Source organism: Balaenoptera acutorostrata, chromosome 2 (genome assembly GCF_949987535.1).
Source record: "Balaenoptera acutorostrata chromosome 2, mBalAcu1.1, whole genome shotgun sequence".
Classification (NCBI taxonomy): Eukaryota; Metazoa; Chordata; class Mammalia; order Artiodactyla; family Balaenopteridae; genus Balaenoptera; species Balaenoptera acutorostrata.
Genome location: NC_080065.1, coordinates 154,047,845 through 154,064,311, shown reverse-complemented (window position 1 = coordinate 154,064,311; position 16,467 = coordinate 154,047,845). Strand labels below are relative to the sequence as shown.

General features: G+C 39.4%; 1 protein-coding gene across 11 annotated transcripts in view; it reads right to left on the bottom strand.

Moving 5' to 3' along the window:
• TENM2 (teneurin transmembrane protein 2) overlaps nt 1–16,467 on the bottom strand; it is a 1,017,264-nt gene that overhangs the window by 77,506 nt on the left and 923,291 nt on the right. For all 11 annotated transcript variants that reach the window (XM_007171390.3, XM_007171391.3, XM_057541632.1 and 8 more), the window contains 4 exons: nt 14,501–14,762; nt 13,471–13,738; nt 2,411–2,554; nt 1,713–1,962 (listed from right to left, as the gene is read on the bottom strand). In XM_007171390.3, coding sequence (XP_007171452.2) covers nt 1,713–1,962; nt 2,411–2,554; nt 13,471–13,738; nt 14,501–14,762 — 924 coding nt within the window. The remainder of the gene's footprint in view (nt 1–1,712; nt 1,963–2,410; nt 2,555–13,470; nt 13,739–14,500; nt 14,763–16,467) is intronic.

The window sequence follows — 16,467 nt, the reverse complement described above, 5'->3', positions numbered from 1 at the left end:
ATTCCTATCAGATTTACTTCGAAAATATATCCCAATTGGAAGCTCCCCATCTCCCCCGCTACCACCCTAGTCCATCTCACCATCACCCAAATCCTGGACAATTGCTACAGCTCCCCTGTAGTCTTACACCCCGACAGTCCATTCTTCACCCAATAGCCAGAGTCCTCTTTAAAAAATGCAAATCAGATCATGTCAGCTCTACCCCCCTTCCTACTTCAAATTCCAATGGCTGTGCATTACATAATGGAAAAGAAAATGAAAAAGAATGCATATGTATGTACAACGGAATCACTTTGCTGTACAGCAGAAATTAACACAACACAGTAAATCAACTATACTTCAATAAAATAAATTTAAAAGCAGAATACGATTCACACATGTCAACATGGTCATTCAGATCCTGAAGCACTGGTCCCCTATCTACCTCTCTGCCCCACTCTGAGACACTCTCAGAAGTCCATACTGGACTTGCATCAGTCCCTTAAGTAAGCAGGCTATTTGTTGATATCAGGGCTTTTGCATAACTTTTCTCTGCCTGGGATACTCTTCCCCAGGTCTTCACGTGGCTGATCTCATCATTCAGGTCCCACCTCAAATATCACCTAGTATGAGAGGTTTCTCTGACTACTTTATCTTACAAAGCTTCCTTCTCCCTCCTTCCCACCACCACGGTTCCTATTTGTTACCCCGTTAGAGTTTCCTTATGGCATTTAGTGCTTCTTGAAAATTTTTTAATTTGTCCACATGATTTAGTTTGAAGTTCCCTATCAGACCACAAGCACAATTGAGGCTTTGCTTGTTCCCCTGTTTGTTTTGTTTTGTTTTGTTTTTTTCCCTTCACCAGACAGTTCTGCACATAGTATATGTGCCTTGTTGAATGAATTATTTCCCTTATTTATAGACTGCATTTCTCCCTCTACTTACAGATCCCTCTCTAGGTTTGAAGGCCTGGAATCAACTTTCCTGAAAAGAGAGCTTCAAAGAGCTTTTGTCCAGCACAGAGACCTGGACTTCAGACTCAGTAGCTAGCAATGGCCAGGAGGAATCTCCCAAGGGGTGGCCAGAAGTTACCTAGCAAGGCCTATGCAGTACTTCTAAGTCAGATCCTAGTAAGTGTGCACAGATCCAGAAAATTCATAGAGAGCTAGCACATAGAGGTGCTCAATATAAATGTCTGAATTAATAAATGAATGTTAGAGGTTCTTAAACTTTGACGTGCATCAGAATCTTCTACAGAGCCTGTCAAAGAGAAAAGATGCCTTGGCCCTTCTCTAGACTTACTGAACCAGTGCCTCCGGGGGTGGGCTCCAGGAATCTGTATTTTTAAGAAGTGCCACTTTAGAAACCCGTGAAATGGACCATCAGCTTAAAGTAGTGGTCCTTTCACTATTTGGTATGTATCAGATTCACATGTGAAGGTTTTATACAATACGGCGACCCAGGTCCCACCCCCAGCACCATGACTGAAGGCATTCTCCTTTGCCGTAAGGCAGGTGTCGACAACTGTACTAAATACACATGCAGTGTTTTATAGATACACAAAGCATTTCCCCTAGTCCTTATCTGATTCCAGGCCTAGGTTTTAAACCTCAGCCCATCACGCAGAATCTGTATTCTCTGAAGAACCCCACATGCGGCCACCATTTACCCAGGGAAGTTTTGTAGCAGTGGGAGCAATAGGGCAAAAGAAGGTTTTCTGTGCAGTCACTTACCGTAACTCCAAGATGCTGGTCACGTTTCGGGAGGGAAAGATGCGCCGGATGTAATTGAAGTCACCAACGAAGAGGCTCCCATCGACTCCAACAGCCAGAGCTACTGGGGCTAGCAGCTTGTTGCCTTCAGCAAGGCCATTGCAGCTGGGACAGGAAATGCTCCGGCGGCGGCCGTTGCCCATGATGCTGGTGATGATGGCGGGCTGCTGGGTCAGGAACTGGTTCTCCCCAGTGCCCTTGTGTAGGATTCCTGGGGCAGGGGCAGTAAATGGGGGCAGTTACTGCAGCCCTCTGGGGAGGACACTTCTATCGGCTTACTGAGGATGAGGGGAAGTGACAGAGGGAAGAGAAACAGTAGGAAATGGCAACTTTGGGGAGCTCCCCAACTTCCTCATGATGCTGAGAGAGCTGTAATAGGATAGGTAAACCCCAAGGCCGTGGTACGGGGTAAGATAACATTTGTAGAGATCACTGAAGAAGAATTGTGAGGTACACTAAGGTGGATGGTCTGGAAAAACCAGCTCAACATTCCTTGACATTTAAAAGGAGAAGGTGGTAAAACCTACGAGTATTTTGGTCATTTGATGAAAAAGAGCTGCGGGAAGGGGAGGGGGCTACCACTTAAATGTCAAGGCTGGAGAGAAGGTTCCAGAGGCAAGACTAGGCCGTATTTGGGAAAAGGAAATGTGCTCACATACCACTTTTAACGTTGAGGATGTGATGTTTGTCCAGGGACCAGCCCCCGAGGTTGGAAGGGTCCAGCTCAAATCCCTGAAGGAGGGCTGTCCTTTTCTCCCACAGGATGAGACTGGGGCAGGTCTCATATTCAAACCCGACAGACACTGAAAGATAAAAGGGGGTGGGGCAGAGTGGGAGATGAGAGAGTTTACTTGATTACTCCAGAGCCCTCCAGCAGGAATGAGAAACTTGTGCTCACGGTAATACAGATTCAGCTCAAAAAACTCACTCGAGGCAGGCTGATTGCTTTTCTCCTTGTGATTCCATACAATATTAAATTCAAATTTCAAGCTGAACTCAACCTTGAAACTTTACACAGTAGTAGTCTGTGGGGATGGAAAGACCTTTCCAATGAACAGTTGGTTTTCAAAAATGACCCCAGTGATGGGGAGGGAAGAGATGAATCATTTAGAAACTGAATACAACGCTCCTTTAGAGACGGACAGGAGACCGTTTCCCTCAGCCTGCTGTTCACGGCCTGCATTCGCTATTATTTTGCGTTATTTATTTTCACTCACTAGGAGAAAGACCTATGGAAGCTTTGTGGCTCATTTATAAGGAGATTCTGGAGGCAACAGCTTGTGTTAGCTGAGGCACTTTGTACATTCACTGAGGATTCCAGAGAGTTCCAAGTGAGGCAGGCATGGGGACACAGCCTGCCAATTATGTGGCAATTCAGTGGGGAACAGAATCCAAAAACTATAAAAATCCTGCATTTGCCACATGGACAAATAGGAGAGAGGGGTGGGAGAAGAAGGATTTTAGTCCCAATTCTGTTCCAGCTCACACTTCCTCATGGCTCCATCTCTCCCGTGTGTAAAACAGAGCAAGTGAAGCCTCAGTTTCTCAGAGAGATGTCGTGAGGATAGAGGAGACAAAACGCCGAGATGCCACACATTTTTAATTGGAACGCCGCTTTAGAAACATGAGGCATTGTTATTATGGCTGTTCCTTCTACATTAAATTCTTAACTATGTGTGTCACCTTTGGGGATTCTCTGCAGCTTCTTTTAAATCCTGAGATATAGGAGTGTTGAAATGAAGGAAAGATACATTGTATCTTTAAAAAAAAAACATGTATGTACTGGCTTGTCCTCTGAAAATTCCAAGAAACAATGACCAACTCAGTAGCAAAGAGAAGTGCTAGTGCCTGGTTTGTGGCCTTGAAATATTATTTCTCATTACAAGGAATCAGGGCTCCTTGAAGAAACGGCTGGAGCAAGAAATGAACAATAGAAGACCAGGCGATTTTATCACACCAGATAGCAAGGAAGGAAATAAAATCTACTAGGGCCATGTCAAAAGAATTTGGGAATCAGCTTGAAGAAGCTTCCAATGACCAAAGATGAGACAATTTGACTATTAGGAAAGATAATAACTTCAATGGATATATTAGAGGTATTTCATCCTGTGAGTTCATAATGGTATTTAAAAACACTGATTTGCCACCAATAGAGGATGTGAGAGAGCCAACTTATTATGTTGAAAACTGGTAAATAAAGGGAAAGAATCAAGCATTTATCCTTTCTTTCTTATTTGAACTGTACCTCAAATAACCAAGTAGTTAATGAGAAAGTATCTCCATATAAAAGTATTCTAGCTAGTAAGTAATAAAGAAGCAATGACAGAATTAAAATATCATTTTGCAATTCCTAATGACCTAATGAATCTGGGCAATGAGCATCAATGCTGCTGAAATCAAAAAAGAATAGACAAGCTGACATTAGTCACCTCCAGACAGAAGAAGACAGACCATCTATCAAGCTGTCTTGCTTAAAAAAAACAATCAAAGAATAAAATACTTAGGAATAAATTTAACCAAGGAGGTGAAAGACCTGTACACTGAAAATGACAAGAAAGTGATGAAAGAAACTGGAGAAGACACAAATAAATGGAAAGATACTCCATGCTCATGGATTAGAAGAATTAATATTGTTAAAATGTCCATACTACCCAAAGCAAAGTACAGATTCAATGTAATCCCTATCAAAATTCCAATGCTATTTTTTCACAGATATAGAAAAAACACTCCTAAAATCTGTATGGAACCACAAAACCCTGAACTGTCAAAGTTATCTTGAGAAGAAGAACAAAGCTGGAGGCATCACATGCTCAGATTTCAAACTATATTACACAGCTATAGTAACCAAAACAGTATGGTGTTGGCATGAAAACAGACACAAAGATCAATGGAATAGATTAGGGAGTCCAGAAATAAACCCAAGCATACATAGTCTATTAATTTATGACAAAGGAGCCAAGAATGTACAATGGGCAAAGGACACTCTCTTCAATAAATGGGTTGGGAAAGCTGGACAGCCACATGTGAAAAAAAAAAAAAAGAAAAGAAAAGGAAAAGAAAAAGAAACTGTATCACTCTATGCCACTCACAAAAATGAACTCAAATGGATTAAAAGCTTGAATGTAAGACCTAAAACCATAGAACTCCTAGAAGAAAACATAGGCAATAAGTTCCTTAACGTCAGTCATTGCAATGATTTTTTGAATTTGACACCCAAAGGAAAGGAAACTAAAGCAAAAAGGAACAACTGGGACTACATCAAACTAAAAAGCTTCTGCACAGCAAAGGAAACCATCCATAAAATGATAAGGAAACCTACTGAATGAGAGAAAATATTTGCAAATCATATATCTGATAAGGGGCTAATGTCCAAAGTATATAAAGAACTCATACCACTTGACAGCCAAAAACCAAAGAACCCAATTAAAAAATGGGCAAAGGAACTGAATAGACATCTATCCAAGGAAGACGTACACAAAGCCAATGGTATGTGAAAAGACGCTCAGCATCACTAATCTTCAGGGAAATGCAAATCAAACCTATGATGAGATATCACCTCACACCTGTCAGAATGGCTATCATCAAAAAGAGGACGTGGAGGAAACGAACCCTTGTGCACTGTTGGTGGGAATGTAAACTGGTGCAGCCATTATGGAAAACAGTATGGAGGTTTCTTAAAAATAAAACTACCATAGGACCCAGCAATTCCACTTCTTGGTATCTATCTGGAGGAAACAAAAACATCAACAGTGAAAAGATATATGCACCCCTATGCTCGTTGCAGCATTACTTACAATAGCTAAGATATAGAAACAACCAAGGTGTCCATCGACAGATGAATGGATAAAAATGATGTGATATACAATCAATGAAATATTATTCAGCCGTAAAAAAGAATGAAATCTTGCCATTTGTGACAACATGAATAGACTTTGAGGGCATTATGTTAAGTGAAATAAGTCAGATAAAGAAAGACAATTACTGTATAATCTCACCTATATGTGGATCTAAAAATTTGTGTAAATAGGAATATCATTTGCTCTAAATGCCTCAATGTTTTATTGTGAGAAATAGTAAATTTTGGCGACTTCCCTGGTGACACAGTGGTTAAGAATCTGCCTGCCAATTCAGGGGACATGGGTTCGAGCCCTGGTCCGGGAAGATCCCACATGCCACAGAGCATCTAAGCCCATGCACCACAACTACTGAGCCTGTGCTCTAGAGCCTGCGAGCCATAGCTACTGAAGCCCGTGCGCCTAGAGCCTGTGCTCCACAACAAAGAAGCCGCCACAGTGAGAAGCCTGTGCACTGCAATGAAGAGTAGCCCCCGCTCACCACAACTAGAGAAAGCTCACATGCACCAACGAAGACCCAACACAGCCGAAAATAAATAAATAAATAAATAAATAAATAAAATTTTTTGGTGAAATCTAAGTAATGTTTTTAAAGTGTTTATGAAACAAAGATGATCATAAGCAGAATAAAGAAAAATAAAAAAAAAACAATCCAAAAAGCAAAAAGCCAAGCTCATGTACAGGGAACAGATTGGTGGTTGCCAGAGGAAGGGGCTGGGTGGACCAAACAGGTGAAGAAAGTCAAAAGATACAAACTTTCAGTTAAAAAATAAATGAGTCACAGGGATGTGATATACAACATGGTAACTATAATTAGTAATGCCGTACTGTACATTTGAAAGTTGCTAAGAGAGTAGATCTTAGAAGTTCTCATCACCAGAAAAAAATTTTGTAACTATGTATGGTAACAGATGTTAACTAGATCTACTGTAGTCATCATTTTGCAATATATACAAATATCAAATCATTATGTTGTATATATTATATGTCAGTTATACCTCAAAAAAGTTGGTATAGATAAAATATCAAACTTGAACCTAGAAAGCCTCAAGGTCCAACTATCAATTTATAGGAGATATAGGACAGAGGAATATGTTAAACAGCCACAGGTGTGCAATCAGAAAACAAACCAGACTATGGGAAATGCTACAGGCAAACAATACAGTTTCTTCAACAAATAAATCATAAAACCTAAAAAAAGAGGTTGAAATGGAAGGAGAAACCATAGATTAAAATAATTGAAGAGAAATCAACCAGTTGCACAAGGTGGATCTCATCTGGATTCATAGTAAGTACAGGTAAAAATCTATAGTAATTACACAAAGGAACATGAGAGAAAGTCAAAGTAACTAATACCAAAGACAGCAAAAAAAGAAAGAAGGAACAATGGATCACAAAAGGGCCAGAAAACAAAGAATAAAATGACAATACTAAGTCCCTATCATTAATTAGTTTAAACATAAACAGATTAAATTCTCCAATCAAAAGACATGAAATGGCTGAACGAATAAAACCAACAAGAGCCAATGTTATGATGCCTATAAGAGACTCACTATAGCCATAAGGACCCATATGGACTGAGAATGAAGGGATGGAAAAAGGCATTTCAAACTTTCAAGCAAATGGTAATCCCATCCCCCCAAAAAAGCAGGGGTAGCTATATTTATATCAGACAAAATAGACTTCAAACTAAAAGTGTTAAAAAGAGACAAAGAAGGCCATTATATAATGGTAAAGTGGTAGATGCATCAAGAAGATATAACAATTATAAATATTTATGCACCCAACAGTGGAGCACGTAGATATATAAAGTACAAACTAGCAGAGCTAAAAGGAGAAATAAACCATAATAGGATAAAGTTGGGGACTTGAATATCCCACTCTCAAAAATGGACAGATCATCCAGACAGAAAGTCATAAAGGAAATAGAGAATTTGAACAACACTATAGACCAAATGGACCTAACAAACATACATAGAACATTCTATCCAACAATGGCAGAAGTGTCCGTGGAACATTTTCTAGGATAGACCATATGTTAGGCCATAAAACAAGTCTTAGCAAATTCAGGAAGATTAAAATCATACCAAATATCTTCTCTGACCACAATGCCATGAAACTAGAACTCAATAACAAGAGGAAAACTGGAAAATTAAAAAATATATGGAAATTAAAAAACACTCTCCTGAATAACCAATAGATTAAGGAAGAAACTAAAGGGGAAATAAAAAGAGACAAATTAAAATGGAAACACAAATACCAGAACTTCTGGGATGCATTAAAAGCCAGTTCTAAGAGGGAAGTTCATAGCAATAAGTGCCTACATTAAGGAAGATCCCAAATAAACAATCTAATTTTGTGCCTTAAGGAACTAGAAAAAGAAGAACAAACTGAGCCTGAAGTTAGCAGAATAAAGGAAATAATAAATATTGGAGCATAAATGAATAAAAAAGAAAAGAGAAAAACAATAGAAAAGGTTAACCAAACAAAGAGTTGGTTCTTTAAAAAGATAAACAAAATTGACAAACCCTTAATTAGACTACCTAGGGAAAAAACAGAGAGGACCCAAATAAACAAAATTATGAATGAATAAGGACACATTATTTAATAATTTATACTACAGAAATACAAAGGATCATAAGAGGCTCCTCTGAATAACTATACGCCAACAAACTGAACAACCTAGAAGAAATGGAAAAATTCTTAAAGACATACAACTTACCAAGACTGCATCAGGAAGAAATAGAAAATCTGAATGACCAATTGCTAGTCTGGAAGAAATAGAAAATCTGAACGACCAATTGCTAGTAAAGAGATTGAATCAGTAATCAAAAATCTCCCAATGAAGAAAAGCTTAGGACCAGATGGCTTCACTGGTGAATTTTCCCAAACATTTTAAGAAGAATCAACACCAATCCTTCTCAAACTCCTCCAAAAAATCAGAGGAGGGAACACTTTCCCAACCTCATTTTCAAGGCCAGCATTACCCTGATACCAAAACCAGAAAAGGACACTATCAGAAAAGAAAACTACAGGTCAGTATCCCTGATAAGTACAGATGCAAAAATTCTCAATAAAATACTAGCAAATCAAATTCAGCAGCATATTAAAATGATCATACACCATGATCCAGTGGGATTTATCTCTGGGATGCAAGGATGGTTCAACATATGCAAATCAATCAATGTGATCATCCAATTAACAGGATAAAAGAAAAAATCATATGATTATCTCAAGAGGTGCAGAAAAAGCATTTGACAATACTCAACATCCATTCATGATAAAAACTCTTAACAATATAGGCATAGAAAAAACCCAACTTATATCTATAATAAAAAAAAAAAAACCCAACTCAACAAAATAAAGGCCATATATGACAAGCCCGCAGCTAACATCATACTCAACAGAAAACTGTTGAAAGCTTTTCCTCTAAGATCAGGAACAAGACAGGAGTGCCCATTCTCACCACTCCTAGTCAACATAGTATTAGAAGTCCTAACTGGAGTAATTAGGAAGAAAAATAAATAAAATGTATCAGAACTGGAAAGGAAGCAGTAAAATTGTCCCTATTTGCCAGTGGCATGATTTTATATATAGAAAATCCTAAAGACTCAAAAAAAAAATGTTAAGACTTAATCAGTAAATTCAGTAAAGTCGCAGGATACAAAATTAACATACAAAAACCAGTAGCATTTCTATACACCAACAATGAATTTTCTGAATAAGAAATAAAATAAATAAATTCCATTTATAATAGCATCAAAAATACTTAGGAATACATTTAATCAAGGAGGTGAAAGATCTCTACTCTGAAAACTACAAGACATTGAAAGAAATCAAAGAAAACACAAATAAATGGAAGGTATCTTGTGTTCATGGACTGGAAGAATTAAGAGTGTTAAAATGTCAATACTACCAAAAGCCATTTATAGATTCAATGTAATTCCTATTAAGATTCCAATAGCATTTTTTTACAGAAGTAGAAAAAAACACTCCTAAAAGTTATATGGAACCACAAAAGACTCTGAGTAGCCAAAGAAATACTGAGAAAGCAGAAAAAAGCAGGATGCCTCATACTTCCTGATTTCAGGCTATATTATAAAGCCATAGTCACCAAAACTGTATGGTACTGGCATAGAAACGGACAAAGAGACAATTGGAATAGAACTGACAGCCCAGAAATAAACCCATGCATATATGGTCAACTAATATTTGACAAAGCAGCCAAGAATACTCAATGGAAGAAGACAGTCTTTTCAATAAATGGTGCCAGGATAATTGCATATTCTCATGTACTAGAATGAAACTGGACCCATATCTATACCACTTACAAAAATTAACCCAAAATGGATTAAATACTTAAATGTAAGACCTGAAACTATAAGGAAACAGGAATAAAGCTCCTTGACATGGGTCTTGGTAATGATTTTTTTGGCTATGATACCTAAAGCACAAGTAACAAAATCGAAAATAAGCAAGTGGGACTACATCAAACTAAAAAGCTTCTGCACAAGAAACCATAAAAGTGAAAAAACAACCTATATAATGGGAAAAATATTTGCAAATCGTAGATCTGATAAGGAGTTAATATCCAAAACACATAAAGAACTCATACAACTCAATAGCAAAAAACCCAAATAATCCAATTAAAAAATGGGCAAAGGACCTGAATAGACATTTCTCCAAAGAAGATACACAAAAGGCTAACAGATACATGAAAAAATGCTGAACATCACTGGTCATCAGGGAAATGCAAATGAAAAGCACAATGAGATAACACCTCATGCCTATTAGAATAGCCACCAAAAAGACAAGGGATAACAAATGCTGGTGAGGATGTGGAGAAAAGGGGACCACTGTGCAACGTTGGTGGGACTGGAAACAGTATGGAGGTTCCCGAAAAAGTAAAAATTAAAGTACCATATGATCCAGCAATTCTACTTCTGGGAATATATCTGAAGAAATGGAAACACTATGTCAAAGAGATATTTGCACTCCCATGTTCATAGCAGCATAATCAAGATATGGAAACAATGTAAGTGTCCACTGATGGATGAATGAATAAAGAAACTGTAGTATGTGTGTATATATATACATATATATATATGTATACGTATATATATGTATGTATGTGTATGTATACATATATAGTGTATATATATATACATACATACATATATACATATGTGTGTGTGTATATATATGTGTGTGTATATATATATATATACACACACACACACAATGAAATATTACTGAGCCATAAAAAATGGGAAATCCTACCATTTGCAACAACATGATGGAACTTGAAGGCATTATGCTAAGTGAAATAAGTCAGACAGAGAAAGCCAAACACTGTATGATCTCACTTATATGTGGAACTAAAACCAAAACAAACTCAGAAAAACATATCAAACTTGAGGTTTACCAGAGGCAGAGAGTGGGGAACAGGGAAATTGGCTGAAGGTGGTGGAAAGGTACAAACTTCCAGATACAAGATAAATAAGTACTAGGGATGTAATGTACAACATGATGACTATAGTTAATACTGCTGTATGATATACAGGAAAGTTGTTGAAAGACTAAATCCTATGAGTTCTCATCACAATTTTCCTTTTTTCTCTTCTTTTTAATTGTACCTTTATGAGAAGATGAATGCTAGCTGAATCTATTGTGCTAATCATTTCACAATATAAGTAAATCAACTATCATGCTGTATGTCATAAATTTATACAGTGATGTATGTCAATTATTTCTCAGTAAAACTGGGAAAAATGAGCTAGCGATGAAAGGGAAAACCACAGATTAAAAAAATTTAAGAGAACCCAGCTATTCCCTTCTTGGTATATATCCAGAGGACACCAAAACATTAATTCAAAACATATATACACCTCTATGTTCACTGCAGTATTATTTACAATAGCTAAGATATGGAAACAACCTAACTGTCCACTGATGGATGAATGAATAAAGAAATTGCGGTATATATAGACAATCGAATACTACTCAGCCATAAAAAGAATGAAAGCCTGCCAGTTGTGACAGTGTGGATGGGCCTTGAAGGTATTATGCTAAGTGAAATAAGTCAGAAGGAGAAAGACAGATCCTGAATGATTTCACTCATATGTGGAATCTAAGAGACAAAACAAATGAACAAACAAAATAAAACAAAAACAAACTCAGAGATGCAGAGATTAGATTAGTGGTTACCAGAGGGGAAGGGGTTTGGAGGGTGGGCAAAATGGGTGAAGGGGGTCAGCTGTATGGTGATGGGTACTAACTACAGTTGTGGTGGTGATTACTTTGTCGAATTATAATGCTGTAAACCTGAAACCTATATAATAACAAAAATTTTGTTGCAAAAGGTAGATCTTATTTGGATTCTGATTCAAACAAATAAAGTACTACTTTATTTTATGATACTCATAAGGCAATTGAAATATTGAACAATGACTGGCTATTCGACATTAAGAACTTATTGTGTTTCTTTGTTGTGATATTGTTGTTAGGCTTTTAAAGTGTTTTTTAGAGATACACTCTGATATACTACAGATGAAATGATTTGATGTTTGGGACTTGCTTCAGAAAAATATGGGAGGCGGAGGAGTGGATGAAGGTAAGGAAGAAACAAGATGTGTTGATAATGGTAGGAGCTGGAGTACATGCGGTGCATTATGATATTCAGTCTTCTTTTTGATGTTGGCTAAAGCCTGACATAATATTTATTAAATTAGCCACTGTTTATATTTTAATGCACTCGTTACTCCAATAACTTACTACTGTCTTTAAGTTATTAACTCCACCCATTGACGAAGCAGACCACAAGGGCCATATTCTGAGCATGTGTAGCCTGCTAGGGCTGTGACTTTAGGCAACTTGCTTACCCTCTCCCTCTTGTCCCATCTGCACAATGGGGATTATGAGAGGGTCTACTTGATAGGGTTATTGAGAGGTCACCCAAGACAAAGGATTCAGCACAATGCTCTGCAGCAAGGGAGTGTCTGATAAACACTGGCTGCCAATTACAGTGAAAATTTCTGAGTTTGCTGGTTTCTTATTTTGGTAACTGATTGCAGTTCTTGAAAACCACAAGCCTACTGGTGAAGAAAATACAGGATTCTGGATTTTAATTAATCCCAGACAGCTTTTTACAAGTAAGAAAATATACTGGGTAGGTTGATATGAATCCACAGCTCACAACTCTTCAAAGACCGATAACGATACGACCCTTCTCTTATGGTGGTCTTTCCCAAGTGGGAAATCACGTCATTCCCTCAGAGGCAAAGCCTGAAGCACAGCACGTGGCTTTCAGCCCCCCTCTAGCTCCGTCTTCTGGTTCTCTGGTTCTGTGCCACCTGAGAGTGTTCTCCCTGGAACATGATCGAGCCCCTGCCCGCCTCTCTCCCCATCTCAAATAGTCTCCCTGTCCACTACATTCCAGCCACACTGGCCTATCTTTGTCCTTCAAAAACACCTCCCTCTTCTCTTTTTCTCCCAGGAAAAGAAGGCTCTTTTCCTGACTTTCACACGGCTCCTTTTCATTCAAGTCTCTGTTTAAACATCACCTGCTGAGGAACCTTCCCTGAAGGCCCACCCACCGTTGCCCCTCTTCCCCAGTATACAACATATTTTTATTTTCATATTACCACCTAACGCTGCTTGATATTTTCTTGTCCAGGCTGTGTTTATTATTTTGATCCCCCAGTAGAATAAGAAGTCCACGGAAGAGGACGCTTGTCTGCTTATGGACCACTGCCTCCCTAGCTACTAGAATAGTTCTTGGCACGTACTAGGAACTCTATAAATACAGGTTGATTTAATGCATGCCGAAATCCAAGAATCAATAAGGGGTTGAAACTGAAACATACCAACAGCGTCAGAGAGTCCGTAGACCCTTTGGCCATAGGCATCTGTCTTGTCCCAGATGAAGGTGTAGGCCAGGTTGGGAGAGGCCTGGAATGACTTCTGGAAGAGGTGCCCCTCTACAGCTACCATCAGATGAACCTTGATGAGGTTCAGGGGCACCGTGGACTGGGTCATGGTGATCTTCAGCAGCGACTTGTAGCCTGCGGTCCTGGAGCTCAGGTAGCGAAGCTTCACGTTGGAACCAGGGAGCTCAATTTCTTCATGAAGGACCTGGAGAGGAAACGCAAGGTAGATACACTGCATCAAAGGCACCCCGGCAGCTGGGCTGCTTAGAACCCAAGGCTACCTGTCTGCTACCACCCTCACCAAAGCATCACGCCTTACGGGGGAGTGCAAGAACCACTTTCCATGGCTGAGAAGAGAGAAAAAAAACCCCCAACAACCGAAACTTTATCCTGCACTATGGAGCAAAGTGGCTGAGGTTATGATTTTTGGATTAATAATTATTCTTGGTCACTGTTGTGTTTCTTTTTAAAACCACGCTGTTGGCAAAAGATGTAAATAAGAACAGCAGGCTTTATTGCTAGTTGCATGCAAGGAGGCCACAAGAGGCTGTAATTATATGAACCTGCAACTTCCACCGACAATTGCTATAAAGCAACAGGGAGGCAATAATGTAATATGCCCTCTGTCGTAACACCGATGTAGATCATTAAAGCGCCTCTTATCATGTATCTCTGTGACTAACAGGAATAAAAAGCAATTTGCAGGTGGGTTGCACATATGTGTATTGTTTTTATTCTATTCAAAGCTCCAGTGACTGCCAAAGTCTGGAAACACCTGGAATGTCCAGGAGAGATTCAGTTTTCTCTCCAGTGACTACAAATTCCACTGCGTTCTTACTTTTTGTCCCTCCCCCTTAATATTAGTTTCTGGCTTATCCAGGCAGAGAGAGATGGTGGGAGGAAGTCAGCCAGCCAGTTTGGGTCAGGGCAGTATTGAGAGTCCCACCCTGGTACCCGGTGCTCCTACCTGGGTCTCAGGCACGATGGGATTCTGCCCAGGGGCAGCGCTGAAGAAGGTGGACAGAGGGGAGGAGATGATGATTGGATCCGGCCGGACAAAGCCACTGAGGTCACAGCTGGGGATGGAGTTCTCCTCTGTCTTCATCACCAGAGTGTCCATGGCATAAAAGCTATTCCACGGCAGCCACACGGTACGCTCCTGGCTCATGAACGGGGCTCGCTCAAAGTGCAGGGTCAAGGAGGCGCCGCCATTGGCGATCAGGTCAAACCTGGAGAGGGGGTAAGTGAGCTCACTGAGAGGGGTGAACTCACCTGCAGACCAGGTAGGTGCTCTGACCTCCAGGCTGAAGGCAGTGGGAGGGGCAGAGCAGGCAGGAGAAGAACATGGGCTTTGTGGGAACCCAAACTCTACCACTTAGTAGTTGTGTGACTGTGGGCAAGTTGCTAACCCTCTCTCAGCCCCCGTTTTTTCATCTGTGAAACGGGAATAATTATACCGATGTCACGGTGTGGCTGAGAGGATGAAATACTGTGATGAATTCAAAGTAGGGGTCAGCCGACTCCGCCCATGAGCTAAAGCCGGCCCACAACCTGTTTCGGTAAAAAGTTTTATTGGAATCCCAGCCACGCCCATTGATTGGCTTATCCTCTCCAGCTGTTTCTGACCTACAGTGTAGTTTTAACAGGAACCATATGGCATCAAAGCCTAAAATAGATACTATCTGGCCATTTACAGAAAATGTGTGTCCCCCTCCTCCCCCCGCCCCGGTGTAAAGCATTTAGCATCGCCCTAGGCTAATAGGAGTCTTCACTACATCGTGGAGTTACAATGATTCGATTCTAGGACACAGGGAGGGGCTCATGAAGGCTTTCTTTTCATCAACCTGTACTGTTTCTGATTTTTTTTTTTTTTTTTTGGTTTCACAGAACCTTAACTTTTTTTGAGATACAATTGACATATAACATTATATTAGTTTCAGGTGTACAACATAATTCGATATTTGTATATATTGTGAAATGATCACCACCATAAATCCATTTATCACCACACCTAGTTACAATTTTTTTTTTGTGCTAAAAACTTTTAAGATCTGTCTCAGCAACCTTCAAATATACAATATGGTATTAGTAACTATAGTCACCATGTTATACATACATCCCAGGACTTATTTATCACTAGAAGTGTGGACTTTTTAACCCCCTTCATCCATTTTGCCTTGTTTCTGATATTTTTTTCCAAAACACAAATTTATTTGGCATTTGGATGAAACGGTTCTTACTATTTCTGATATTTTTGACAATCGTTCTTAAACTATATTCCTGTTTTCCTCCAGAGCTGGATGGAAGTGTATTACTAGTAAAGTAAAATAAAGGTAGTTCTTCCCCAATTAATGGAAAAGAACGTTAATGGAGAGAAGTCTCTCAATTTTGTGCTTTACTCCTCCACCGGGATCTCAACTCTTTGAGGGCAGTGGTACTCCCTTGTATACACTTCAGAATCCCCAGCAACTAGCAGAGTTCCTGGATCACAGTAGAAACTCAATGAAAATATACGGACTCACTGGCTTCACTGAATTTTGGTAACACTTTTAGTGTTTTTCAATAGACATAAAATGAGTGAACATGGAACACATGACTATTAAGGTAAATATCATGGTGGAAGAGTTTATTCTATTAATTTGTTTATATTTTATTTTGGGACATGCACGCCGCTGGGGACTCTTTTTTTTTAAATTAATTTATTTTTGGCTGCATTGTGTCTTCGTTGCTGCGCATGGGCTTTCTCTAGTTGCAGTGAGCGGGGGCTACTCTTGGTTGTAGCGCGCGGGCTTCTCATTGTGGTGGCTTCTCTTTGTTGTGGAGCACGGGTTCTAGGCACAAGGGCTTCAGTAGTTGTGGTGCATGGGGTTAGTTGCTCTGCAGCATGTGGGATCTTCCCAGGCCAGGGCTCAAACCCATGTCCCCTGCATTGGC